The following is a 24,816-nucleotide window of genomic DNA, read 5'->3' as shown; positions in this document are numbered from 1 at the left end:
GCGGGGCTGCAGCTGGGGGCGAGAGCCCGCGGGGAGCCGAGCCGAGCGCCCCCCGCCGCAGCCCCCGCCATGCGCAGGACGGGGCGGCCGGGGCGGGCGCCGGGCGCCGCGCGCTGAGGTGAGGCGGGGCGGGCGCGCGTGCTCGCACGGAAGAGGGTGCGGGTGCCTGGGGATGGGGGTCCAGAGGCTGTCCGCGCCGCGGGAGGGTGGGGTGCCGAAGGAGGGGGCGTGGAGCAGCGAGGAGGGGAGAGTCGCCCCGAGAGTTGTGGGGTGAGGGCAGTGACCCTGGTCCGAGGGTTTGGGCGCCTGGAGAAGGGAGTTCGGGGCTGGTAGGCTTTTTCTCTTAAGGCGGAGGTCTCTGGGCGTGAGCAAAAGCAGGGGCGCGAGGAGGGGTAGTAGCTTTGGGGATTCAGAGTTGGGGAGTGAGTCCTGGCATCTGTCCTTGGCGATGTAAGGTGGCCAGGGGTGCTGGTGGTAGGTGAGCTGGGGTCTAGGATTCCATTTCCTTCTGTTCCCCTGACCTGCCCACAAATACCCCTGCCAACCTTCTCTGAAAGAAGGGGTCCGTCTTCCCGGGTTTGGTCTGGAAGGGAGCAGGGGCCGGGCCGAGAGGAGGAGCCGTTTTCGTACATGGAGCATTGCCTTCTACCCAGAGCTGGCTATTTTTATCCCAAATGTGGCTGCAGAGGGGGCTGGGGCAGGGTGATGGGCAGGGCCACGTGGCTGGTGTGCCTGGTGGTTCAGAAAACCCAAGCTGTGTGAGACTGGGGAGAAGTGAGAGGGGTTCCCTGTTTCCCCGTCTCCCACTCTTGTTCCCTCCCTATTAGGGCCCCCCAGAGGGGATGAGGTCTGGGACCAAGTCAGCTTTCATTCTCCCCAGGGTCTTAGAGGTAAAACAACTTTCCTGCTCAGTGTCCAGACTCCTGACTCCTAAGTGTGTGTGGTTCCTTCATTAATTCTTTCATAGCATTCAAACCCAGATCTTCAGGCTGATGGTTTCTTGATTGCCTCCCTTTAGGAGGGTGGGGCTGGCTATGGAATTTGGGATGCCCACCCTTCCATCCTCTCCTTTAACCTCTTCCTCCACACCCCACCCTGTCATGACTCATACTCTAGACTGGGTGGAGACCCTGGCCAGGGCCACGGGAGGAGGGCTTGGCATCTCTAAAACGGTGGATGAGGTTTTTCCTCCTGAGCCAGCCAGGCACCCTTGGCGATCAGTGTTGGGGAGGGTCGGCGAGGAAAAGGACTTCTGGCTTCGTGCCTGATCTGGGGTTCAGAAAAGGAGTCTGAGTTAGTGAAGGGACGACTGGTGTGGGTGACGGGCTGTGGCCAGAGTCTGTAATTACAGAGGTTGGGCAGACAGGCAGTCAGTATCTTTTTGGGCCGACAGGCTGGCAGGCTGTGCCTAAGAGGCCCGAGTCAGGGGCACCGATGAGGGGGAAGGCTTTCCACCCAGACAGAGAAAGAGGAGGTGTGACAAGAGGACCTGGAACCTGGCTGGCAATAGGGATGAGGCAGGCCTTTTGGCTTTTTGGTGAAAGGGACACGGGAAGATGGAAGGAAAGCAAAGGCCTGTCTGATTGATACTCCTTGAGCCTACATCTATTGCCATCCTGACCGGGCTGGGCTTGTGGAGTGTGGGGTGGGGAGAGAGAGCGACTCCCCACCACGGTGGGCATGGCCCCTCAGCTGACCCAGACTGAGAGGAAGTGGTTTGGGGACTGTGTTCAGGAAATGCAGCTCACACTAGAGGAGCTCCCCTGCTGGAGGTGAGAATGGAAGGCCCAGTAGTGGGAGGATGGGGGGATTATAAGCATTTTGGGAAGGGTGGAGCCTGCCCACTTTGTTTCCTGAGGTTCTGCCAGGTGTTTCCTGGCTCAGGTTCCCTCAACCCCACCCTTTGGTGGAAACTCTGCTTTCCAGTAAACACAGGCACCACTCATTGCCATCAGAAGGGCGCATGGCGGCATCCATTGCCCCGGGGACAGGTTCCCTGGATCTGTACCCCTCCTGCCTGGCCACTTCTCTCTGTCCCCTTCCTTGACCTGTAGGTCTCAGCTTCTGTAAATTGCTAGTCCTGACACACACACACCCATCCAAGGCTGAGGCATAGGGGGGAGGTCAGACCTGGGGACGAGAACCTTCAGGAAGAGTCTGAAGAGGGGAATGAAGGGTTACCCTTGGCTTTCTGACCTCCTGCATATGTCACCTTCCTGCAGGGTCTCCCATGGGATTGCTGGCACCTTGCTGGGTGAGATGGCACTGTGTGCAAAAAAGCGCCCCCCAGGTAAGACCGGGGCGGCAGGGGGATTGGAATCCCTGGGATCATCAAGATTGGGTGTTGCTATGGCTCAGGGAGCAAAGGGAGGAGGGACACTGCCAGTGAGTCTGGAGGAGGGTCATCACAACCCCTGCCCATCCTGGGGGGAGCCTAGGAAAGCGAATTCTTCCCCTGGATGCCTGAGCTGGGCTCTCCTCCCCGGGGTGCTGAGTACCTGCCCCTTTCGACTTGGGGCACCTGAGCGCTTAGTTTCGGGCCTGGGGCGCTGTGTTCCCACCTTCTCTCATTTCTCCATCCGCCCCGCCCTCCCGGTTTTCCTGCGGGCGGGGGCGGGATGAAAGCGGTTGCCGGGACAACACTGGCGGTTCCCCCCCGGGGGCGGGGCTCCGCGGGCTTCGCCTACGCGGCGCTGGCAGGAGCTGCCCTGCGGGCGGGGGGCGGGCGGGGGGCGGAGCCGGGGCGCGCGCCGCGCTCGGGCCACTGGGCGCGCGGGCGGCCGGGCCTGGGGGCGGCGGCCGCGGGGATGGCCGGGGCTGCAGGTGGGGCGCGCGCCCGACGGCCGGGGCTCCCCTCCGAGCGGCTGCGGCTCGTGGTGTGCCTGCCCGGGGGGTCGCCGCATCGGCGCCGCTGAGGCCAAGGACAGACCGACAGACAGCCCGCCCTCCCCCGCTCAAACCGGGATCATGACGGTCCCCAAGGAGATGCCCGAGAAGTGGGCCCGGGCCGGGGCGCCCCCCTCCTGGAGCAGAAAGAAGCCCTCTTGGGGGACAGGTAACGGGAGGCAGCGCCTGGCCGCTCTCCCGAGCCCCTGCTTTCCCCTCCCACCCTCACATTTGGTTGTCCTCAGCCTTCCGCAGCCTTCCCTGGTCCACTCCTTTCCAGACCCAGGGATCCTGGCTCCAAAGGGTCTGGCCCCTGCCTCTCCCTTGCATGGTCTTTGGAGACGCCGCAGGGGGCTCAGAGCGAGGGGTCCCCACTGGGGAAGTTTCTGGGAGTAAAGCGCCCACGCAGGGAAGGAGCCCTCTGAGTAGGCAGAGGGTGCTGTGTTCCGAGGTTTGGTTACTGCAGTGTGCTCTGCAGGGGTCTTTGGAGGGGTGAGGGGAGGGGTCTGGCATGTTGCATTTGGCTCCAGCCCTGGTTCAACGCGTTTTGTTCTCTGCCTCACCAAGGAACCCCCCTTTTCAGCCTGTGGCCCTTGTGACCCCCAGAGGTGGGCTGGAGAGCCCTTGACAGGACAGCCCCGTGTTCTGGGACATGAACTTGGTACCTGCAGTCCCAGATGAGCGGATGTTCAGGATAGGTGTCACTCAGTTAGTGACAGGTGTGTTGTTTAAGGGCGAGGTGTGTGGATGGCACAAGAAGGGTTACAGTTAGAGAGAACAGCCCTTTAAAGTACATCCCATTCCTGCCTCCTTCATCGCCGTCTTGGTCTGCATGACCCACATCCCTGACCCCCCCTTCTCTGACTTGAAGATGAGCTTTGAAATAAGGTGATGTCATTGTGGGCCAGTCAGAAGGCTCTGTGGGTGGCATGTGACAAGCAGAGGCTCCTGTAGGGGGTGCCGCACGTGGGGCTGTGGGGCTGGGATGCTGCCGCAGAGCACGGTGACCCTCGGGCTTGCCACCCACCCCACCCCCAGGTTAGGAGGAGGGCAGTGCCCTGGCTGGATCTGCAGGGGCTCCCTGGGGAAGGAAGCTTTTTGTCTGCAGCTGCTTTTCCTCCAGCGATTCCTGAGGCCATAATGGCTGAGGTGTTAATTAAAGGGATGCGGGGAGGGGATCTGAGTGCCCCTAGCAGAAGACCTTGACATTGTTGGTCTTGTCCTGTGAATGAATGCCTGCAGAACCGAATGGCCAGGCTGGTGCGAGACAGACCAGAGGGTGGAACCGAGTGACACCCCAGGTGTGGCCAGCTCCTTAAAACTGTGTACTCTGCAAGGAGCCAAGGGCCCTCAGTGGAAACCCCACAAAATGGGTAGGCCTGACAAGGTGCTGGGCCAGGCCTCCATTTGCTCCTCCTGACTGCGGCATCATCGTTCTGTTGCAGAAGAAGAAAGGAGGGCTCGAGCCAACGACCGAGAATACAATGAGAAATTCCAGTACGCGGTAAGTGACTTGGCAGGAAGTCAGGCCGGCCTGCTCCCTCCTCCTGAGTGCCAAAGGGCAAGGGCCCCCTTGAGGTTGGGGCCAGGGGGAGGGAAGGCAGCCCCCTGGCCACTTTCCATCTGTGGCTGTGCTGATTTTTTCATGCCTTCACCTGGCAGTGCCCCAGGACACATGGGCCCCATGAGACTCCCTTCTCTTTACCCCTTCCCCCTCCCACACCTGAGGTTGCTGGCTTTTAGGAGCAGAGGTTTGGGAAGTGTCGATGGAGGAGGCAGCCTCCGCCTGGTTCTGGGTTGGGGTTAGAGGCTGTCTGGTGATCTTCTCTTCCACTGTCGTAGAGTAACTGCATCAAGACCTCCAAGTACAATATTCTCACCTTCCTGCCTGTCAACCTCTTTGAGCAGTTCCAGGAGGTTGCCAATACCTACTTCCTGTTCCTTCTCATTCTGCAGGTGAGTGCCCTGTAGTAGACCCTTTGCAACTCACAAGCCAAGTCAAGGAAGAGAGGTTGGGTGGGAGGGCCTGGCCTGGGGCCTCAGAGCCACACCCTCTTCCCTTGCAGTTGATCCCACAGGTGTCCTCCCTTTCCTGGTTCACCACCATCGTGCCTTTGGTTCTCGTCCTCGCCATCACAGCTGTTAAAGATGCTACTGATGACTATGTGAGTCGCTTCTATTCTTCCATTCCTGCACTTCTTTCTCACCCCCACTCTGCCCGGCACAGGTCCTTGGGGACCGTGGTATCCCCCACCTGGCCCCTAGACCTGTGGCTCCTTGGCCAAGGGCAGGGGGTGGAGCCAGGGGGAGAGTACGTCTGTGGACAGGTGCACTCCAGGTGGGACCCAGCGCGCTTTACACCCCACTGACCGTCTCAGTCCCTGGGAGTGGGGAAGCCGTCTTACTTCTCTTAGTTCTTTTCAGTTCCGCCACAAGAGCGATAACCAGGTGAATAACCGGCAGTCCCAAGTGCTGATCAATGGGAGGTGAGCGCCCGGTGGAGACCGAGGGCCTTTAGGAGGAGGGGTCCCCTGGGAACTTCTCTCGCTACTGACCAGCCTCTTCTCCCCCTTGCCACAGCCTCCAGCAAGAGCAGTGGATGAATGTCTGTGTTGGCGATATTATCAAGCTGGAAAACAATCAGTTTGTGGCGGTAAGGGACAAGGTGGCCCTCTAGGGCTACGAGTCTCTTCACTCTTTTTTGGCAGCTAGAAATGAGTCTGTCCTGATTTCCCACAGCCTCGTAATCACGCACGGGTTGAACTTTCTTGAGTGGGGAGCTTCTTTTTTTTTGAGAGAGAGACGTGCATGTGTGCACTCGTGTGTGAATGGGGGGACGGGCAGAGGGAGAATCCTCCACAGACTCCACACCCAGCAGGGCTCAATCTCACAACCCTGAGATCACGACCTGAGCCGAAATCAAGGGTCAGACGCTTAACCGACTCTGCCCCCCGCAAGCTCCCTGAGTGGGGAGCTTCTGTGTCATATTAATACACAGGGGCTGGCTTCTCTCTCGCCATTCACGCTTGGGACTAAGCAAACCAAGAATGCTTACAGGAAGCAGGGGTCAGCAAAGAGTGCATCGCGAGTGGAGGGTTGAGTCTTTGGGCTCCTCACTAGGCTTTCTCTCTAGGCGGATCTCCTCCTCCTTTCCAGCAGTGAGCCCCACGGCCTGTGTTACATAGAGACAGCAGAACTTGATGGGTAAGTCGGATGCCCATATCTTCTGCCTCCTTAAGGGTAAAAAGCTTGTTTTCTGGAAGAGATTCCTAGGTCTAGGAGTTGTACCTTTTGGAAAATTTTTAGGGATCAGAAAGGCTTTGGGTATGTGGAAGTATTATGCACTCAGTAATGTGGAGGGGGGTGATGCCCCAAGGTCAGGTGCTCCCAGGTAGATTCTAGAGGAAGGGAAGGGAACCAGGACTTAGGAACACTGTCCTTCCAGAGAGACCAACATGAAAGTGCGCCAGGCAATCCCAGTCACCTCGGAGTTGGGAGACATCAGTAGGCTCGCCAAGTTTGATGGTGAGTGATTTTGGAGAAGCAGCTTGTGGGTGGAGGAGGTGGGTTGGGTTTTGGGGTTTAAATTGCACCTGCTCCTTTTCGCTGGGATGCAGCTCCCTGGATTTTTCTTTGTGGGGGAGTGTCAGCAATGCAAGGTGGCTTCCGCCTACTTTTGAGTTCACGGCCATTTCAGGAGCTCTTCATGGCCAATAGCTCCTTCCTTGCTGTATGTGTTGAGAGAAATTCAGTTTATTCTTATTTGGCTCCAAATAACGATACATGCTTTTTCGTTAGAAGGACAGACCATAGTGTGTGTAAGGAAGAAACCTCCTGCTCCCCAATTCTGCCCTGTTAGCTAGCCAGGTGCACTGGTCCTTCAGTGTGTATCCATCCACGCTCTGCACCTATACAGACGGGAGCACAAAGCAGTGGGACCCTGCTGCACCCGAATCTCCACACCTGCCTTTCCTTACCTGTTAAATTCTTTAGCTATCTCATCGCATCACTGGTTACAGAAATCCGCCTCCTTCCTTTTAATAGCCGCGTCATGTTGCACAGAGCTGACGTGTCAGAACCTACTCAGCTCTCTCGACCATTCAGTTGTCTCCAGCTTTTTGCTGTTTAAAGAATGCTTCAGTAAACTGTCGTGAGCCATGCTGTTATCTCTGTAGAACAGAGTCCCCAGAGTGGGGTCCCTGGGCCGGAGCGGGGCTGCGCTCATGCTGGTGCATCCCTCCCGCCAAGCCGCCTCCGTTCACCCCCGGCCAGTGAGCGGAGGTCCCTCCCTCAGCCGTAGTCGGGCTGTGGACAGTACCTGGGGTGGCAGCTTTCTGTCTTCCGCTCAGGGGAGGTGGTCTGCGAGCCTCCCAACAACAAGCTGGACAGGTTCAGTGGGACCCTTTACTGGAAGAACAGCAAGTTCCCCCTGAGCAACCAGAACATGCTGCTGCGGGGCTGTGTGCTGCGTAACACCGAGTGGTGCTTCGGGCTGGTGGTCTTTGCAGGTGAGCCTCCCGGGGGCCGGGGGCCGGTGCCTCCCAATGCCAGTCTCCCCGGCTCGCACCTCTGTCCCCATGACGTCCTGCAGCCTGCGGCCCCAGGAGGAAATACGGCCGGCTGCTGCCTTGGCTTCCGCACCTGCTCCCATTCCTTTCTAGGTCCTGACACGAAGCTGATGCAGAACAGCGGCAGGACAAAGTTCAAGAGAACAAGTATTGATCGCCTAATGAATACGCTGGTGCTCTGGGTAAGGCTCCCCCCAGCAGCCCCCTGCGTCTGGCTCCGCCTGGGCCATTCCCCTTGCTCCCACCTCCTCCCTGGTCGAAGGCAGTGCTTGTCAGGCTCCTTTTAGACTTGGAAGAAGTTACTTACAAGAACCTTAGGAACGTGCATGAATCAAGGACTGGAAGAGAGCTAAAGCAAACCGGCCCTTCTCTGGATTCCAGCAATGCTGGTGACTTAGTGCAGCATGTCAGCTTCTGTTTGCTTTTGCCAGGGACAAGGAGGCCTTCACGGGGATGGAGAAGGAATTAAAAGAAAAATTTCCATTCAGCAGATGGATAATGAACGGGGTCTTTTCCCCTGACTTCTAAGAGTGGAGGATCCCAAAGGAAGAGTTCGTTTTAGTTTTTAGCAATTCCTGAATCCTTTTCTTGTTTGGCTGGAAATTTGAGCTCCTTGTTGGGCTCTCCTCCCCTTCTTGTGCCGCCCACGGCCTGCTGCTGACCCCCCGCATGCCAGCCAAGGTTGGGCCAGCCTCTGGCCTTAAAGGGTTTGTCAAGACCTCAACCTGGGAGACTGGTTAAGTCTCTCCCGCAAAGGCTCGCATCGCCCCCTGGCGGCCCTTGGGCACCTTCGGAAATAGATGTCTGAAATCATATTTGTCTCAGTTTTCTTCTTTTAACCACCAGAACTTTCTTATGATCCTTTTTCAGGGACCGCAAGATTTATTTTATTCATTATTTTATTTATCTATTTGAGAGAGAGAGCACGAGAGAGAGAACATAAGCACTGAGCCACCCAGGAGCCCCAGGACTGCAAGATTTAAATCTTTAGAAGAATCTTTTACAATCTTTAAGAGATTTTTTACTTTCTTTTTTTTTTTTAAATTTTATTTTTTTATTTGACAGATAGAGAGGGAACACAAGCAGGGGGAGTGGGAGGGGGAGAAGCAGGCTTCCCGAGGAGCAGGGAGCCCGATATGGGGCTCGATCCCAGGACCCTGGGATCATGACCCGAGCCGAAGGCAGACGCTTAACGACCGAGGCACCCAGGTGCCCCAAGATTTTTTACTTTCAAGTAATCTATATTTATGAAGATGAAATCTGTTTCCCAGGTTAAAAAAACTTTTTTGTCAATCTGTATGAGATAATGAACATTACAGAAACTTGGCATTTTTGTTGGCTTGTGGAAGCTCAGCTCAGGTAGATGGGTGATTTCCAGTGAGCTGCTTCCTCATGTTGGGAGGAGCTTGCTTGCACCCCCTCTGACCGTCCGGGAAGGGCTCCAGGTATCTGAGCTCCCCCGTCATACAGTGAAGAAAGGTGTTCAGAGACAGGGCCACATGATGGTTGGCAGACCACAGGCTCTCACCAGTTCTGGGTGCTTCTCAGGAGAGCATGCCACCATTTTAAAGATGCCTGAGCTTTTGAGGGCTTGGGGTATGAGTGGTGACCTTCAGTGATGCACTTGGTTTGGGGGGCTTCCTAAGTGGCAGCCTCGCCTCTGTTGCTCATTCCTTGCCAGATTTTTGGATTCCTGGTCTGCATGGGGGTGATCCTGGCCATTGGCAATGCCATCTGGGAGCACGAGGTCGGGACGCGCTTCCAGGCCTACCTGCCGTGGGACGAGGCGGTGGACAGTGCCTTCTTCTCTGGCTTCCTCTCCTTCTGGTCCTACATCATCATCCTCAACACCGTTGTGCCCATATCGCTCTACGTCAGGTACGCACTCACTCTGCCCGGGGTCTCCCAGGGAGCTCAGGTGGTCCCTTGGCAAACCTTTCTGTGAAGATGAAACCTTTGGGAAGGAACCTGGAGCTCCTTCTTGTGCCTCGAGCATCTTGTTCTCTGTTCACCCGTGTGGAGCAAGCTTCGTCGCCGTTTTCAGGTGCTTTGGACTCTGTCACAACAAAAACCGTATCGATTTATTCAGCATACGTCACTCACATGGCAACTTTGTGCCGTGCCCCCTGCAAAGACATGTTAGGGACGGACCTCGTTCCCTGCAGGAGCTTCGGGCTAGTAGAGAAGAAAGTCTAAAAGCCTTCTAAGACAGAATGGGAGCGAGTGCTGTGGGAGTCCTACCTGAGGCGAGTGTGGAGCACAAGGGGACGCAGGTGTGCAGGGTGGGGTCTGCCTTCAGAAGCAGCAGGCTGGGAGGGGAGGAGAGATGCAAGCAGTGCGAGACACCAGACCCCACGACCCCCTGTGACGCCACTGCCTGGGTGGTTAATCAGGGAGGACATCTCTGCAGAGGAGGCTGGAGCCCGGGGGAGGGGAGACAGGCCTGGAGGTGGGGCCCTCGGAATGGTCACCGTTTGGCAGCAGAACAGGGCGTGCCTGGGTCGCAGCTGACCTGGTTCCTGACAACAGACGTCGTCAACGTTAGTCCCGTTGAAAAAAATCCCAGGAACGCGTCAGGAGGTGCTGGCTGGCCGTGGTGACGGCATGAGTAGGATCGAGGAGACATGTAGGCTGTTTGAGGTACAGAGCACGTGAATGGGGACGGGCCGGTGAGAACGAGCAGGAAGAGTAGCCGGAAGAACGAAACTCGAGGTAGCAGACCTGAGACGTGTCGAAGGAAATCCTCTCTGGATGCTCGGTACTCTTCCCAAGGGCTGCGCTTCGTTCACACACACACTCCCCAGGTGCGCCTCAGGTCTCCCCTGAGTCCTGCTGCGGATGGCACTGACCACACGGAGCGTTTCTGTGCCGAGGTGGACAGTTTGGGCTTCTCTAGAACACTGACAGGAGACTCCTGGCCACGGGGGGCCCGGTTTCCACATGGGACATGGGAACAGTCCTGTCCCACCTTCTTTGTGGGGATGTGTCGATACTGGGTCGACACGAGATGCTCGATTGGAGGATCCGACGTCGGGTGGGAGCCTGCGTCCCGGCTGTCACTGCTCCTCCATTCCTACTGAAGTGCATTCCTGTCTGCCGTCTCCCTCGTCGCCATCTTCGGGCTTGCTGCCCAAGTTTTGTCCCTGCTCACCCAGCGCCCACGGTAGCTGCCAAGAAAGCTTCTTGCTAAGTCTGATCAGGCTCCAGAGAGTGTTGGGGGGCGGGAGCAGCCCAGTGGGGAGAAGGCTGAGAAGACCCCTCGAGCCAGCTGTGTGCAAAGTGGATCCTGATCCAGTCTTGCTCGGGCCGCACGCAGGGTTCCAGAGGCACCCCAGGGCTCGGTCTCCTTCCTGGGCTGCTGACGGTCCACATGCCAAAGGGTGCACCGGGCCGGCCGGAGGAGGGGGAGGGCCCCGGCTGTGGAAAGCGCCCCGTCTCTGGCATGGTTTCCCGCGGCGGAGTCGCAGTTCCGGCTGCCTCGCTCCCTGGGAGCGCGAGGCCATAGCAGGGCCCTGAGCCGGGCGGAAGGACCGTGCTTGCGGTGGGCGGCGAGGGGCCAGTGCCCTCGCTGTCTCTCTTCTCTTCCTCCCCTCACACACTCTCTCTTGTTTTCTCTGCATGGTTTCTGTGTTACTAGTCCTGAGGTAAGAGCTGGTCGAGTGCCTTGTCTGCAGTCCTTTCCTCTCTTCCTGTGCTGTCCATCCCGCCTGCCCAGGCCCTTTGCACCTTCTTGTCTGGAGAGCATCAGAGGGTCGGGGTCAGGGAGCTCCTGGCCGGCCACAGTGGCCGGCTCCACTTTCAGCCACTCCTTGCCCGTCCCACCCAGGTTCCGTGCCCGGGTGTCCGCTCCGTGCGTCCTGTCTCCCCCCAGGCGGGGGGCCTGCAGCGAAGGCCCGTCCGGGTGGGGCCTGTCCTGGCTCCCTGCCCGAGCCTTACCTCCTGTCCCCTGTGCAGCGTGGAGGTCATCCGCCTGGGCCACAGCTACTTCATCAACTGGGACAAGAAGATGTTCTGCACGAAGAAGCGGACGCCCGCGGAGGCGCGCACTACCACCCTGAACGAGGAGCTGGGCCAGGTGGAGTATGTCTTCTCTGACAAGACAGGCACCCTCACGCAGAACATCATGGTCTTCAACAAGTGCTCCATCAGCGGCCGCAGCTACGGTAGGCCCGCACCACGACGACCCCAGGCTCCCAGCCGCCGTCGTCTTGACATCTGGGGTTTGCTTCTTTCCTGCTCGGGCTTGTGGGGCTGGGAGAGCATCTGCCTTGTGCCCCGGGTCAGGCGCAGACGCGGAGTGCCTCTCCTGCTCTCTGCTGCTGGCCTCGCCCTGGCCTCAGCCCCAGGCAGGGGGCGCTCTGCGGCTGTTAGAAGGGGCGGCAGAGTGCGAGACGCTCCCCATGTTGCGTTCGGGGCACTTGTGCGTCTCTGGAACGGGACCGTGGTCTCCATGTGGCCTCGCAGCCGAGCCACGGGGTAGCCTGCGATAGGGTGTGTGGGGCCTCACTGTTTTCGGCACTAACTTGGGCCTGTGGCTCGTGTGTGGGGTTTGTCCGTTGTTAGGCCTACAGGGTGAGAGGCAGGAGAGCGGGTGGGGCGAGCTAGGGACAGGGACACGGAGCAGTGGGGGCCACGACTTTCGGTCCCGGAGTTCTGAGGACCCAGGGTGCCTCGAGTCAGCCGTGTGACCTGCGACCTCGGCTCAGTGGCTGGGGTTGAGGGTTCCAGATGCCTGTGGGGATTTTGTGCTGGAGGCTTTTCGCCGCCGCTCTTCTGACGCTGCTTCGCCTTCTGTCCCGGCTGCGTGTAGGGGACGTGCTTGATGTCCTGGGACACAAAGCCGAATTGGGAGAGGTAAGGCCCGGCCTCCGTAGTTACTCTGTGCCCACTAAATGTGGGGCACTCGCCCAGTAACGGCGGGTATGGTGAGGAGGGAGGCGCTCTTTGGTCACGAGGTGGAGGCTGGTGGGAGAAAGGGGTGTGTTCAGGAAGAATTGGGAGCGGGAAGGAGAATGTGGGGTCTGCAGCGGACAGGGTCTTGGGCTGTCCTCTGGAAGGGCAGGAAACAGCAAGGTGGGGACAGCCCTCCTGGGGTGCAGCCTGCCACCTCCCTCTGCTTGTTGCCCTCTCTTTGCTCTAGAGGCCAGAGCCTGTCGACTTCTCCTTCAACCCTCTGGCCGACAACGAGTTCTTATTTTGGGACCCCACCCTCCTGGAGGCTGTCAAGATGGGGGACCCCCACACGCACGAGTTCTTCCGTCTCCTTTCTCTGTGTCACACTGTCATGTCAGAGGAGAAGAACGCAGGTGAGCCTGGGGCCGGCTTGCGCTCTCCCCGCCCAGGCCGCCCTCCAGCCTGCTCTGAGTGTGGCCGGGCGGGGCCGTCCCGGGCCTTGGGTGGCCGCTTAAGCCACATGTGCTCTCTGTCGCCTCCCAGGGGAACTGTACTACAAGGCTCAGTCCCCGGATGAGGGGGCCCTGGTCACCGCGGCCAGGAACTTCGGCTTTGTGTTCCGCTCTCGCACCCCCAAAACCATCACTGTCCACGAGATGGGCACAGCCGTCACCTACCAGCTGCTGGCCATCCTGGACTTCAATAACATCCGCAAGCGGATGTCCGTCATCGGTGAGGCCGGGCCTGGGCTGCGGGGGGCACTCAGGGCCGCGTCAGGGCCTGCAGTGGGTGGGGGCGCTGGGTGGCTCTTGCTGGTGTGGTAGGTTGGGGGTCTTGGCCTGCCTGAGTCTTCCTGGGACTTTCTTCCCTTGGCCTGACCCCAGTGCGAAATCCAGAAGGGCGAATCCGACTGTACTGCAAAGGGGCCGACACGATCCTGCTGGAGAGGCTTCACCCCTGCACCCGGGAGCTGCTCAGCGCCACCACCGACCACCTGAATGTAGGTGTGCGGACAGTGGCCCTGTGGTTCTGAACTCAGTGTCATGGCGGGGAGGGCGGAGGCTGACCTTGACTCTGTCCCCAGGAATACGCCGGAGAGGGGCTGAGGACCCTGGTTCTGGCCTACAAGGATCTGGACGAACAGTACTATGGGGAGTGGGCCCAGAGACGGCTCCAAGCCAGCCTGGCCCGGGACGGCCGGGAGGACAGGCTGGCCAGCGTGTACGAGGAGGTGGAGAGCGACATGGTGGTATGGCTACAGGGGGGCCGAGGGGGCCGGGGGGGCTCGTGCCTGGGACTCTCCCGTCTGGAACCCCGTGGTATTTCCAGCTGCTGGGCGCAACAGCCATTGAGGACAAGCTTCAGCAGGGGGTTCCAGAGACCATTGCCCTCCTGACGCTGGCCAACATCAAGATTTGGGTGCTGACCGGAGATAAGCAAGGTGAGAAGCATCTAGATACCGCCCTTGCATGAGCCTAGACCTCAGGCTGGAGAGTGTGCTGAGCTCATCGGTCTCTGTGTTGGCAGAGACGGCCGTGAACATCGGCTATTCTTGCAAGATGCTGACGGACGACATGACAGAGGTGTTCATTGTCACCGGCCACACCGTCCTCGAAGTGCGGGAGGAGCTCAGGTAGATGGGGGCCCAAGACAGGCAGATGTCCTGCACGTGCAGACCCTGCTCCTGTCCCGGAGCCCACGGGTGCATTCCTGCCTTCCCAGGAAAGCCCGGGAGAAGATGCTGGACTCGCCCCACGCTGTGGGAAACGGCTTTACCTGCCCGGAGAAGCGTTCTGCCAAACTCACGTCTGTCCTGGAGGCCGTTGCCGGGGAGTACGCCCTGGTCATCAACGGGCACAGCCTGGTGAGCGTCTTTACAGAGACCCCTTCTCTGCACGTGGCCGGTCTGTCTTTCCTTGTTCTCCCTCCCCTGACTTCAGCGCAGCTGCGGCCTCTCGGCGCCTGGGAGGCGTGACTCCTGGGTCCGCCCTGGGGGAGATGGGGCTCTCAGGTTCTGTGTTCCAGGCCCATGCGCTGGAGGCGGACATGGAGCTGGAGTTCCTGGAGACGGCCTGTGCCTGCAAAGCTGTCATCTGCTGCCGGGTGACCCCTTTGCAGAAGGCACAGGTGGTGGAGCTGGTTAAGAAGCACAAGAAAGCCGTGACCCTCGCCATCGGGGACGGAGCCAACGATGTCAGCATGATCAAGAGTGAGTGTGGACGTGGGGCGGGGGGTCGGCTCCACCCCGCTGCGATTCTGAGCGTGCGACTCTGCTTCCCCTCGTCACCACCTGGCCCTGTAGCGGCTCACATCGGCGTGGGCATCAGCGGCCAGGAGGGCATCCAGGCCGTGCTGGCCTCCGACTACGCCTTCTCCCAGTTCAAGTTCCTGCAGCGCCTCCTGCTGGTGCATGGGCGCTGGTCCTATCTGCGCATGTGCAAGTTCCTCTGCTATTTCTTCTACAAGAACTTCGCCTTCACCATGGTCCACTTCTGGTTTGGCTTCTTCTGCGGCTTCTCTGCCCAGGTAGGGCGCCCACGGCCCGCTGCCTCCTGTGTGTGCTCCATAAGGGCAGAAATCTTCTGGCCTGTCTGTCGGTCAGCCCCCAGGGCCCAGCTGTTGTCAGGTTCCTGCGTTAAAAAAACACTGGTTGAGGGGCTCCTAGCCAGCTGAGACCGTGCGGTCCGGGACTCTTGGTCTTGGGGTTGTGAGTTCGAGCCCCACGTTGGGTATAGAGCCTACTTAAAAAAACAAAATGAGAACAAACAAACACTTGTTGAAGGAGTAGAGACGGGCTCCAGAAAATTCCTTAGGGCTCCACACGCCACTCAGCAGTCTCTCTGCTCAATTTGTAGTGTTTCTTCCTGTCTTGCTGTGATCTCTTCGCAGACTGTCTACGATCAGTATTTTATCACCCTTTACAACATCGTGTACACCTCCCTCCCAGTCCTCGCCATGGGGGTCTTCGACCAGGTAAGGGGCACAGGGGTCGGGGCTGGGGAGAGGCCGTGCTGCGAAGAAAGCACATGGACGGCAGTGTGTGTACCTGCTGCCCTCGGTGCCTGGGAAGGCCGTGCTCCCGCTCGGCGGCCGCTGCTCTGTGACTTTCCTGGGTGGGGGGCTTGAGGCAGGATCCGGCTGTCAAAGAATTTGGAAAGGAGGAGGCCGGGATGGGCTCTGCCCTTGGCTGTCCTGAGGCCCCTGGACCCCCTGGGCCCCCCGCAGGACGTCCCGGAGCAGCGGAGCATGGAGTACCCCAAGCTGTATGAGCCAGGCCAGCTGAACCTCCTCTTCAACAAGCGGGAGTTCTTCATCTGCATTGCCCAGGGCATCTACACGTCCGTGCTCATGTTCTTCATCCCGTATGGCGTGTTTGCTGAGGCCACGCGGGACGACGGCACCCAGCTGGCCGACTACCAGTCCTTTGCGGTCACCGTGGCGACTTCCCTGGTCATCGTGGTCAGCGTGCAGGTGTGAGGCTAGCCCGGCCCCGCCGTCCCCTGTGTCCAGGCGGCTGCCCTGGGCAGGATGGGGCGGGGTGGGGGAGCCGCCCTTTCTGCCTCTGACCGCCGCCTTTCTCAGATCGGGCTGGACACCGGCTATTGGACGGCCATCAACCACTTCTTTATCTGGGGCAGCCTGGCTATCTACTTCGCCATCCTGTTTGCCATGCACAGCAATGGGCTCTTCGACATGTTTCCAAACCAGTTCCGGTTTGTGGGTGAGTCTCTGCGGCGGCTTCCCCACCAACAGGGCAGGTGGCTCACGAGCACCACGGGAGCGTTTGTGCAGCGTGCCAGGTGCTCGGAGAGGGGCCGTGGGTGCATCGGGGTGTCTCTGACCCGGGCGGCCCTCACAGGGCTTCCGTGTCCATGAATGTGAGGAAGAGCCTGCCAGGCTGTGGGGTCAGGATCAAGTGGTGGCCGACCTGCTCATGAGCAGCAGATGACTGGTCGGGGGTGGTCGGGGACAGTCCAAGGGCAGGCTGCTGCGGGGCTGACTCCGCACCCGGGAGCTGGAAGTGTAGATGGGGTGGATGAGAGGCTGGAGAGGGAGGACATTGAAGGTGTCAACGCCAGGCTCTCAGGTCTTGATTTATTTCACTGGGAGTCTTTTTTTTTTTTTTTCTGAGGAAAGAGGGGAATGGCATCAAAGGATTACTTTAGAAAGAGAAATCTGATGGCCAGTGAGGAGCTACTACAGTGACTGAGTGTGAGGCATTCGGACGGGCGGGGGTGGGGGGGGTGCGGGGGCAGGGGTGGCAGAGGCAGACGGGCTGCTTGGGAGGCGCAAAGTGAAGGCGGGTGCAGGGGTGCATTTGATTTCGATCTGTTCGTTCATGCACTCAGTGGGCGTTCGGTCAGCACCTTCTGTAGGTCACCCACTGTCCTGGGTGCTGGGGATGCAGTACTTGGCTCTCCTGGGTTTCGTATTTCAGTGAGAGAGGCAGTTTACAAGGTAGCAGGTGAAATGTCTAGAATTAGGAAGTCTTACAAAAAACATCAAGCAGGGTGGAGAGGGACAGGGTAGTCAGGGAAGACCCCTTGAAGAGAGGACGTTGGCACAGAGAAACCTGAATAAAGGGGAGGAGTGAGCCTGGAAGAGGAACCTCTAGAGGGGCCCTAGGGGGGCTTGCCTGGAGGTTCCCACAGCAGAGGAGGGGTGTGTGGGGTAAGCAAGGCTGGAGGGTAGGGCCTGGCTGGGTGTGGGGGGTAGGAATGGATCCAGATCTTTATGTTCTAGTTTAGAGTTAGAACTTTGAATTTTATTTTTTTTAATTCTTAAATTTTTAAAAAAGATTTTATTTATTTATTTGACAGAGAGACACAGTGAGAGAGGAACACAAGCAGGGGGAGTGGGAGAGGGAGGGAGCCAGATGCGGGGCTCAATCCCAGGACCCTGGGATCATGACCCGAGCCGAAGGCAGACTGAGCCACCCAGGCACTGCAGAACTTTGAATTTTAGTCTAAATATGATAGGAAGCCATCGGAGGGTTATGAGCAGGGAAGTGTCAGAACCCATTTGTGTGTTTAAGGACGGCTGTTACGGTTTTGGGGATGATAAAGCACAGAGGGCAAAGGCGGAAATGGGGAGGCCAGTTAGGAGGCTCTGGCGGTGACCCGGGCTTGGGGGGGACGCAGGGAGCCACGGCCACCTTCCACAGGCGGTTTGGAAACGGAGCCTTAGCGGACTGGGTGGTGGCATTTCCTGAGCTGGGAAGACCCCGGGGCAGGTTGGGGTGGGGGGTGAGGCTCTGAGGAGACCACAGAGGTGCCCAGGAAAGCAGGTAAAGAAACAGGCCTGAGGTTCTGGGGAGCAGCGAGAACTCAGGGGCCGGGATGGGGCAAATAGGGCTGCTCCTCGTCTGCCGTGACTCCCAAGGCCGCCGGCGGCTTCGTTCCCCAGGCAACGCCCAGAACACCCTAGCCCAGCCCACGGTGTGGCTGACCATCACCCTCACCACCGTCGTCTGCATCATGCCTGTGGTCGCCTTCCGGTTCCTCAAGCTGAGCCTGAAGCCCGATCTCTCAGACACGGTGAGCAGCCCGCTGTCTGCTCTGGGGCCCGGGAGGGCAGGTCAGGGAGTCCTCCGGCGCGAACGTTGATGCTGGTGGCGGTCACCCACTGCTTCTTGGGGCGGAACCCCGCGCAGCCTCGTCCCGGAGGCTCCGGGTCCCCTGTCCGGGGCTGTGATGCCAGCGTGTTGCTGACGGGCTCCTTCCCAGGTGCGCTACACCCAGCTGGTGAGGAAGAAGCAGAAGGCCCAGCACCGCTGCCTGCGGCGGGTGGGCCGCACCAGTTCCCGGCGCTCGGGCTACGCCTTCTCGCACCAGGAGGGATTCGGGGAGCTCATCATGTCCGGCAAAAACATGCGGCTCAGCTCCCTGGCTCTGGCCAGCTTTACCACCCGCTCCAGCTCCAGCTGGATTGAGAGCCTGCGCAGGAAGAAGAGTGACAGCACCAGCAGCCCCAGCGGAGGGGCCGATAAGCCCCTCAAGGAGTGAGGGCTGACCCCGGGGCACAAGCCCCTCAAGGGGTGAGGGCTGACCCCGGGGCACAAGCCCCTCAAGGGGTGAGGGCTGACCCCGGGGCGCCTTGCCGGCCACGAGCGCACGGGGCGGTCCGGCCACCGAGAGGACAGCTTCTCGGAGCTGCAGGCCCCCACGCCCACCTCGCGTTCCTCCTTGCAGACCCCATCCTGCTGGCACCTCCAGCCCCGGGAGGGGGGGTGGTGGCGGGGGCCCAGAGGGCGGAGCAGGGACAGGGGCATCAGGAGCCAGCCCCAGGGAGGGGTCAGATGTGGAACCAAAAACTGAAATTGAGATTGGGTCTGCCCTTGCCCTGCTTGGAGCCCACAGGGAGACTAGAATCTCTGTATTTTTTTACTCCCACTCCCCAGAGGGGGCTGAGGGCCTCTGTTCCTGAATTACACAAGAATGTATCATGCTGGGAAGCCAGAGATCTGCTGGGGCCCACGGGCCCCTCATGTCGTGTGTGTCTCTCCTTGATCTGTGTTTGTGTCCAGTTTGGTTTTGTGTTTCTTTATTTGGCAGGAGGAGGGGGCCTCTGACTGACTTCTGTGTTGTGGGAAGAGGAGGCTGGCCCCCCAGGGGTGCCCCAGCTGGCTGGACGGGGTGGTCCGCAGGGCCCTTGAGGGCTGCAAGGCTGGCCAGGGAGGGAGGCCCCTGCCAGCCCCAGGGGTCCGCAGAGCATGGGGGAGGAGGATTTGGTCCCGTCTCCTTCCTCCCCCAACACACGTATCAGTTCCTGGGTCCATAAGTCCTGCGGGTTTGGGCTGGAGCCTGGGGCGCAGTCCCGTCATTCTCTGACCTCAAGCTGGGTGTAAGATGTCGTCCAAAAAAAGAGATTTCTTTCATTTTAAATTTGGATCTGAGTTCATTAGCAGAGTCCCATCTGTCTTCCGTCCTCCATCATCTGGCATTTTCCTGCTCCCGCACTCCGGAGCAGAGGCCGGGCTGAAGGGGAAGCTGGCCTCCACTGCTCCCTTCTGGTACACGAGGGGTCCCGCCCCTCCAGGCCCAGCATCCAGGAGAGCTGTGGAGGAGCGGGGCGGGGGCGGGGGGCCTCGAGCTGTGCCTGTCACACCCCAAATCAGGCTTCTCCTGGGGCAGTTGCTACCAGTTCAGTCTGGGTAGTGGAGGGGGTGCTGAGGGTTGGTGTGGGGCTGGTCTTACTCAGTGCGGCAGCCTCGAGGCAGGTGGGCTGGCCAGGGGGCCAGGGGGCCAGGGGAGGGGATGCTTGACAGGGAAAACCCTTTTGGCTGCACAGTTTACAAACCCAACATCATGTCTGTTTGTGTGTCTCTCAAGGTGAGAGTCTGATTTTTATACCAAAGAGGAAATGATTTTTTTTCATATTTGACTTGTCTATATTATATAAATATATATATAAATATATATATATACAGTTATATATATATTATTTTTTTGGTTCTCTCTCGTTTTTTAGGGAGGGAGGCAGTACCAAGTTGCATTGAGCTGTAATTAAGGAACGTTCTGTATAATTTATGACACATTTCTATACTTGCAAGAATTATATCATTTTATGGACATAAGAGAAAAAAATGCCTTTTTATAAAATTCCAATTTCTGAGAAGTGTGTAATTTGTCTCTTTTATAATATTTAATCAAGGCTGGTGGCAAACGGAAAGACACACTTTTTTAAATGGAATTGAGTGGGTGGGGTCTGTGTTGAGGTGGAGAAAATGAAGTCTGGCTGGTCCCTGCACACCTCCTGGGATTGAGTCTCAGCTGGACAGGGCAGTGGGCAGACCTGGGCACTCGTGTGGCCTTGATCCGTTTACTTTTCCAAACAAGCCACCTGCATGTTCCTAACGAATGGTAGCCGGGTGGGGAAAGAACCAGGTGAATATCACATGTTGATTTTTTTTACCCCTCCGTCTTGTTTTTCCCACTGGCACTGACCTCCTAGCCTCACATCTTCCTGGCTTTTCCCAGAAGTGAACATCAAGGAGCCTAAGTACAGACCAAGACCGCAAGGAATTTAAGATTCACAGATAAAGTGAGCTTTCCGGCAGGGAGGGGAGAAGGGGAGGCCTGCGTCCCAGGATTGCGGGGGCACCAGTCTGGTTCCCCTCCAACCTAACCAGTCCTTTCTGTCGCAGTGACTGTCTTCTCTGAGTTCCGAGCAGGTGCGAAGCTGGAGGGGAGATGTGGAGAAAGGTCAGTTTCCCTCTCAAGGAGAACTAGGCCACCCAGGCGCCCCACCCAAATGCCTCGCTAGGATCACCTTTGACCTTCACGTGGCCACCTGACATTTCTAGGCCTGACCTGACTTGCGTCCGACTTGGCCGCCACCTCCACCTCCTTTTCTTTTCTTTTTAGTCCCTCTGGTATCACCCCTGCTTCTCCTTCTCCACCTCCTTCTCTGGAGGCTCGGCCTCCGCTCTCTTCTCCGCCAGGGCTCCATCTTGGCTCTGAGCTATTCTGGTTTAGTTAAGTCCTGCAGTGGCCCCATTGAAACCCGTGGTTTTCATGAGATTTGGGAGAGTCACGGTCATTCACCTTCAGATTGGACTTCTGTTCCCTCCCCCACACTCCCAACCTTCGTCCTCAAATATTCATTGGACTTCCAGCTGGAGGACCCACCAGCTCCTCTCATTCAACACGCCCCACATTGGACATTATTTTCCTCCCCTTCTGCTCCTCTTGCCACACCCCCACTCCAGTGAATGGCGGCCTCTCTCCACAGTCACCCAAACCAGACACAGGTCCCCGAGGAAACCCCACAGCGTCTGCTCTGGCGTCCCCACATCCACATCATGCGTTTGATCCTCCCTGATGTGGAGCGTGGAATGAATGAGGGTTTGATGTCCCGAGCTGCTGTTTCCCAGGGGTTGTGACCCAGCGAGGGTCACGGCCGCCCTGTGTCTGCCCCCTAAAGAGGAGGAGCTCAACACAGAGAAACCCTTCCACAAGGAAAGCGCGATCCTCAGGCCTGCCCCGGCCCTGCAGGGGGACGGGAGAGACCAGTGTTTGGCCAGACAGGTGGGCGGCTCCTGCTCGCCCCCTCCGTGCCCGCGGGAGTGGGGTCCCCAGCTGAGACCCAGGACTGGGGCCTGTGGTCTCCACGGAGGAGGAACCACTGTTGGGAGAGTCCCTGCACTAACCGCTGAGCTCTGGAGCTGAAGGGAGGAGCTGAATTTGCTCTCTTATCTCTGTTTTCAGAACAAAGTCGGGAAGCCGACACCCACGTTTTACATTGTGTAGGGGGTCTGAGTGGGGTGAGCTGAATCCGAAGGTCAGGGATGGCCGAGGTGGGGTGGCTCGGCGTCCAGTGAAAGAAAAGGTGAGGTCTGCTCTCAGCTTCCGTGCGGGCCCCCGTCCGAGGCTTCAGCGGCCTCCCGTGAAGGCCCAAGGCCTGACCCCTGAGAAACGGTGAGCTCCTGGCCCTCCTGGCTCTCCTGGGGGCTTCCGGTCCTGTTCAAGTAGGGGCAGCTGCTGTGCTAGCTGGGGCGGGGGGGGGGCGCGGTGTGTACGCATCACCTCACGGGTTGACAAAGGGAGGCCTTTTCCAGACATTTCTCAGGGCCTAGAATGTATAAAAAACAACAAAACCCCATGGGGGTGTTTTCCCTTAAGAAATGAGTGTTTCTGGACAGAGAACATGGGAGTCCCCGAGGCTAGGACAGCCTGAGGTCTTCCTGGGCTGGAGATTCTGCAGAAATTGTCCACCCTGCTGTGGCTGGGGGGCTCTGAGACACCTTGGGAAGGATACTCTCTCTGTCCCCCAGGGCCCAGCAGTGACGTGTGTGGGCCCGAGTGTGTGGAGGAGATGCACGGGACACCAGGTTTACCTGAGGTCCTGCAGGGGTGAGGAGGGGGCTGCAGGTGAAAGGAAAGGACCACAGCTTACTCCCCACTCCCCTCGTGCACACCGGTCTCTCATTCTGCAGCTGCAAGCCCAAGGCGCCCCTCTTCCTGCTCACCCGCTGCCTCGGGAGCCTTGTGCAGGCAAGTGTTGGGTGCAGGGCCATTGTTGCAGGGGGCTCTGGGTCAGCGGCTGCTCCTGGGGCAGGGAAAAGGCCCTCAAGCTGGGTTTGCTGGAGCTGGAGCTTCGGCCTGGAGCTGGGGTCGTTCCTGGGGGAGAAGGGACGACTTCTAGAAAAGCAGAAACTGCTCTGTGAGGACATAAAGGACATAGGGAGACTACAGGAGACCTCCTCAGCCACTGATAATGGCCATTCTCTAGGTCCAACCCCATCCCGAGAACAGGAAGAGACAGCCCCTGACCCTGTCTCTGGAACTAGTATGGTAGAAGGGGCAACTCATCCCATCAGATGTTCTGCCATCGCTCAACTGATAGCTCTTTTTTTAAAGATTTTTGCATTTATTTTAGATCTATAGAGAGAGGGAGAGAGTGTAAGTGCACGAGTGGAGGGGCAGAGGGGGAGGGAGAGGGACAAGCAGACTGCGCAGAGCCGGAGCCTGTCTTGGGGCTCGATCTCATGACCCCAAGATCATGATCTGAGCTGAAATCAAGAGTTGGACGCTCAACCGACTGAGCCACCCAGGCGCCCCCCTCAACCGATGGTTCTTAATCATACTGGCTCAGGGGCCCTAGAAAGCTGTGCAGTAAAATGCTCCTGTCCGTATACCAAGCCCATGCAGCATCATGGGTTCCTAGCAGTTCATCCGGGGCTGCTCAAGGCGGGCCTGCCTGGGGCATGTGTGGGGTTCTGGGGCGAGTAACACAAGGAGGCCCACATAACGCTTGTCTTAAGTACTGAGGAAGTTAAGGGATCAGGCTAACAGCCTGTAAAAGTATGTTCTATCCCCTACCTTAACAGATGTTTCCCCTCCTCCTCCTCCTTCTCTTCCTTCTCCTTCTCCAAGATTTTAGTTATTTATTTGAGAGAGAGCATGAGCGGTAAGGAAGGGCAGAGGGAGAGGGAGAGGGAGAAGCAGGCTCCCTGCTCAGCAGGGAGCCCAATGTGGGGCTCGATCCCAGGACCCTGGGACCATGACCTGAGCCGACAGCAGATGCTTAACCGATTGAGCCACCCAGGCACCCCGACCCTCAGTCTTCCCCCTTTTCTTCCCATCTCCTCCCCTCTCTCTGCCCTGCACTGTGAGGGGCCTCGTGTGCACACTGACAGAGGAGGCTGCCACCTGAGGACAGCAGAGGAAGAGGCAGAGACCCGGGCAGTGGGCTCAGTGCGATTTGGGCAGAAAATGCCAGAGTCTAAAACAGTGCTTCTGGTGAGCAACCAGCTTCAGTTTCTAAGCTGTGATGGACTGATACTTCTATAAAATACAATGTATTTTATTTTATTTTATTTTTTTTTTTTTAAAGATTTTATTTATTTATTTATTTGAGAGAGAGCATGAGATGGGGGAGGGTCAGAGGGAGAAGCAGACTCCCCGCCGAGCAGGGAGCCCGATGCGGGACTCGATCCCAGGACTCCAGGATCATGACCTGAGCCGAAGGCAGTCGCTTAACCAACTGAGCCACCCAGGCGCCCTACAATGTATTTTATTAGTGTTGGCACTAGCAATACAATGTTTTACACTAGCATTACTGGAAAAAGGACAATGATCAGGAGCTTGGATTTTGCAGCAAAGGGGAATTGCAATAAAATTTCCATGTGACTATCTTCTTTTGTCTTGCTGTCTTTAATATTCCTTTTTTATCACTATATTCTGCCATTTTAATTACAATGTATCTTGGTGTGGATCTGCTTCTGTTGGAGGTTCTTTGTGCCTCCTGGATCTGGATATCTGTTTCCTTCCTCAAATTAGAAAAGTTTTCAGCTATTAGTTCTTCTGATAAATTCTTTGCCCCCTTTTCTCTCTCTTCTTCTTCTGGGACTCCTGGAATACAAATGTTATTACTTTTTTTTTTTAAGATTTTATTTATTTATTTGACAGAGACACAGCGAGAGAGGGAACGCAGTGAGAGAGGGAACACAGCGAGAGAGGGAACACAGCAGGGGGAGTGGGAGAGGGAGAAGCAGGCTTCCCGCGAGCAGGGAGCCCGATGTGGGACTCGATCCCAGAACCCTGGAATCATGACCTGAGCCGAAGGCAGACGCTTATCGACTGAGCCACCCAGGCGCCCCCAGTGTTACTACATTTGGTGGAGTCAACGAGTTCCCTAAGTCTATTTCTCATTATTCTTTGTTCTCTCTTTTGTTGAGCTTCATTGCTTTCCAGTACTCTGTCTTCTAGGTTGTGGATTCCTTCCTCTGCTTCTTCCAGTCTGCTGTTCATTCCATCAGGCGTGTTTCTCATTTTAGTTCTTGAGCCCCTTTATCTCTGCTATTTATTCCTTATGTCTGTATTGATGGTCTCACTGATGCCTTCCACTGTTTTCTCAAGTCCAGGGAATATCTCTGTGATCATTACTTTAAATTCTCCATCAGGCATGTTACTTATATCTGTTTCATTTAGATCTCTGGCAGTGACCTTGTCCTGTTCTTTCATTT

At 57.7% G+C, this 24,816-nt stretch overlaps 1 protein-coding gene and 1 long non-coding RNA gene across 10 annotated transcripts; both read left to right on the top strand.

Annotated features, from left to right (window-relative positions):
* Positions 1 to 55: 55 nt before the first annotated feature.
* Positions 56 to 19,964, top strand: ATP8B2 (ATPase phospholipid transporting 8B2). Of its 9 annotated transcripts, none has more exons than XM_081825533.1 (28): positions 56 to 118; positions 2,223 to 2,290; positions 4,332 to 4,390; positions 4,729 to 4,842; positions 4,953 to 5,051; positions 5,311 to 5,372; positions 5,467 to 5,539; positions 6,020 to 6,090; positions 6,332 to 6,411; positions 7,236 to 7,394; positions 7,548 to 7,636; positions 9,136 to 9,332; positions 11,409 to 11,617; positions 12,265 to 12,308; positions 12,595 to 12,760; positions 12,891 to 13,079; positions 13,232 to 13,347; positions 13,432 to 13,596; positions 13,677 to 13,788; positions 13,875 to 13,980; positions 14,070 to 14,211; positions 14,373 to 14,556; positions 14,650 to 14,873; positions 15,237 to 15,320; positions 15,573 to 15,818; positions 15,930 to 16,068; positions 17,700 to 17,884; positions 18,074 to 19,964. In XM_081825533.1, exons 2-28 carry the CDS (start codon positions 2,260 to 2,262, stop codon positions 18,350 to 18,352), a joined length of 3,624 nt encoding a protein of 1,207 aa, XP_081681659.1. In that variant the 5' UTR covers positions 56 to 118; positions 2,223 to 2,259; the 3' UTR covers positions 18,353 to 19,964. The 9 variants fall into 9 exon arrangements, with proteins under 9 accessions (XP_081681659.1, XP_081681654.1, XP_006743540.1 ...); XM_081825528.1 differs by lacking the exon at positions 56 to 118 and having other exon boundaries at positions 18,074 to 18,366; positions 18,404 to 19,964; XM_081825532.1 differs by lacking the exon at positions 56 to 118 and adding an exon at positions 3,470 to 3,605 and having other exon boundaries at positions 2,274 to 2,290.
* A 437-nt stretch (positions 19,965 to 20,401) lies between these two features.
* Positions 20,402 to 23,985, top strand: LOC145722412 (uncharacterized). Its single transcript, XR_014146713.1, has 2 exons — positions 20,402 to 20,551; positions 21,557 to 23,985. It is a non-coding gene; the product is annotated as an uncharacterized LOC145722412 (long non-coding RNA).
* The last annotated feature ends 831 nt before the right edge of the window (positions 23,986 to 24,816 follow it).

The sequence above is a fragment of the Leptonychotes weddellii genome, chromosome 6 (assembly GCF_054177405.1).
Source record: "Leptonychotes weddellii isolate Sample4059 chromosome 6, ASM5417740v2, whole genome shotgun sequence".
In the NCBI taxonomy this organism is placed as follows: domain Eukaryota; kingdom Metazoa; phylum Chordata; class Mammalia; order Carnivora; family Phocidae; genus Leptonychotes; species Leptonychotes weddellii.
The sequence above is the reverse complement of the archived record's forward strand: the minus strand, read 5'-3'. Positions and strand labels throughout refer to the sequence as shown.

What these genes read in the sequence shown, in the direction of transcription:
- ATP8B2 (XM_081825530.1), top strand. Translation starts at nt 2,968, where the DNA reads ATGACGGTCCCCAAGGAGATGCCCGAGAAGTGGGCCCGGGCCGGGGCG. An exon ending in CAAGTGCTGATCAATGGGAG is followed by an intron (nt 5,373 to 5,466) that starts GTGAGCGCCCGG and finishes CCCTTGCCACAG; the next exon opens with CCTCCAGCAAGAGCAGTGGA. An exon ending in CGGGCTGGTGGTCTTTGCAG is followed by an intron (nt 7,395 to 7,547) that starts GTGAGCCTCCCG and finishes ATTCCTTTCTAG; the next exon opens with GTCCTGACACGAAGCTGATG.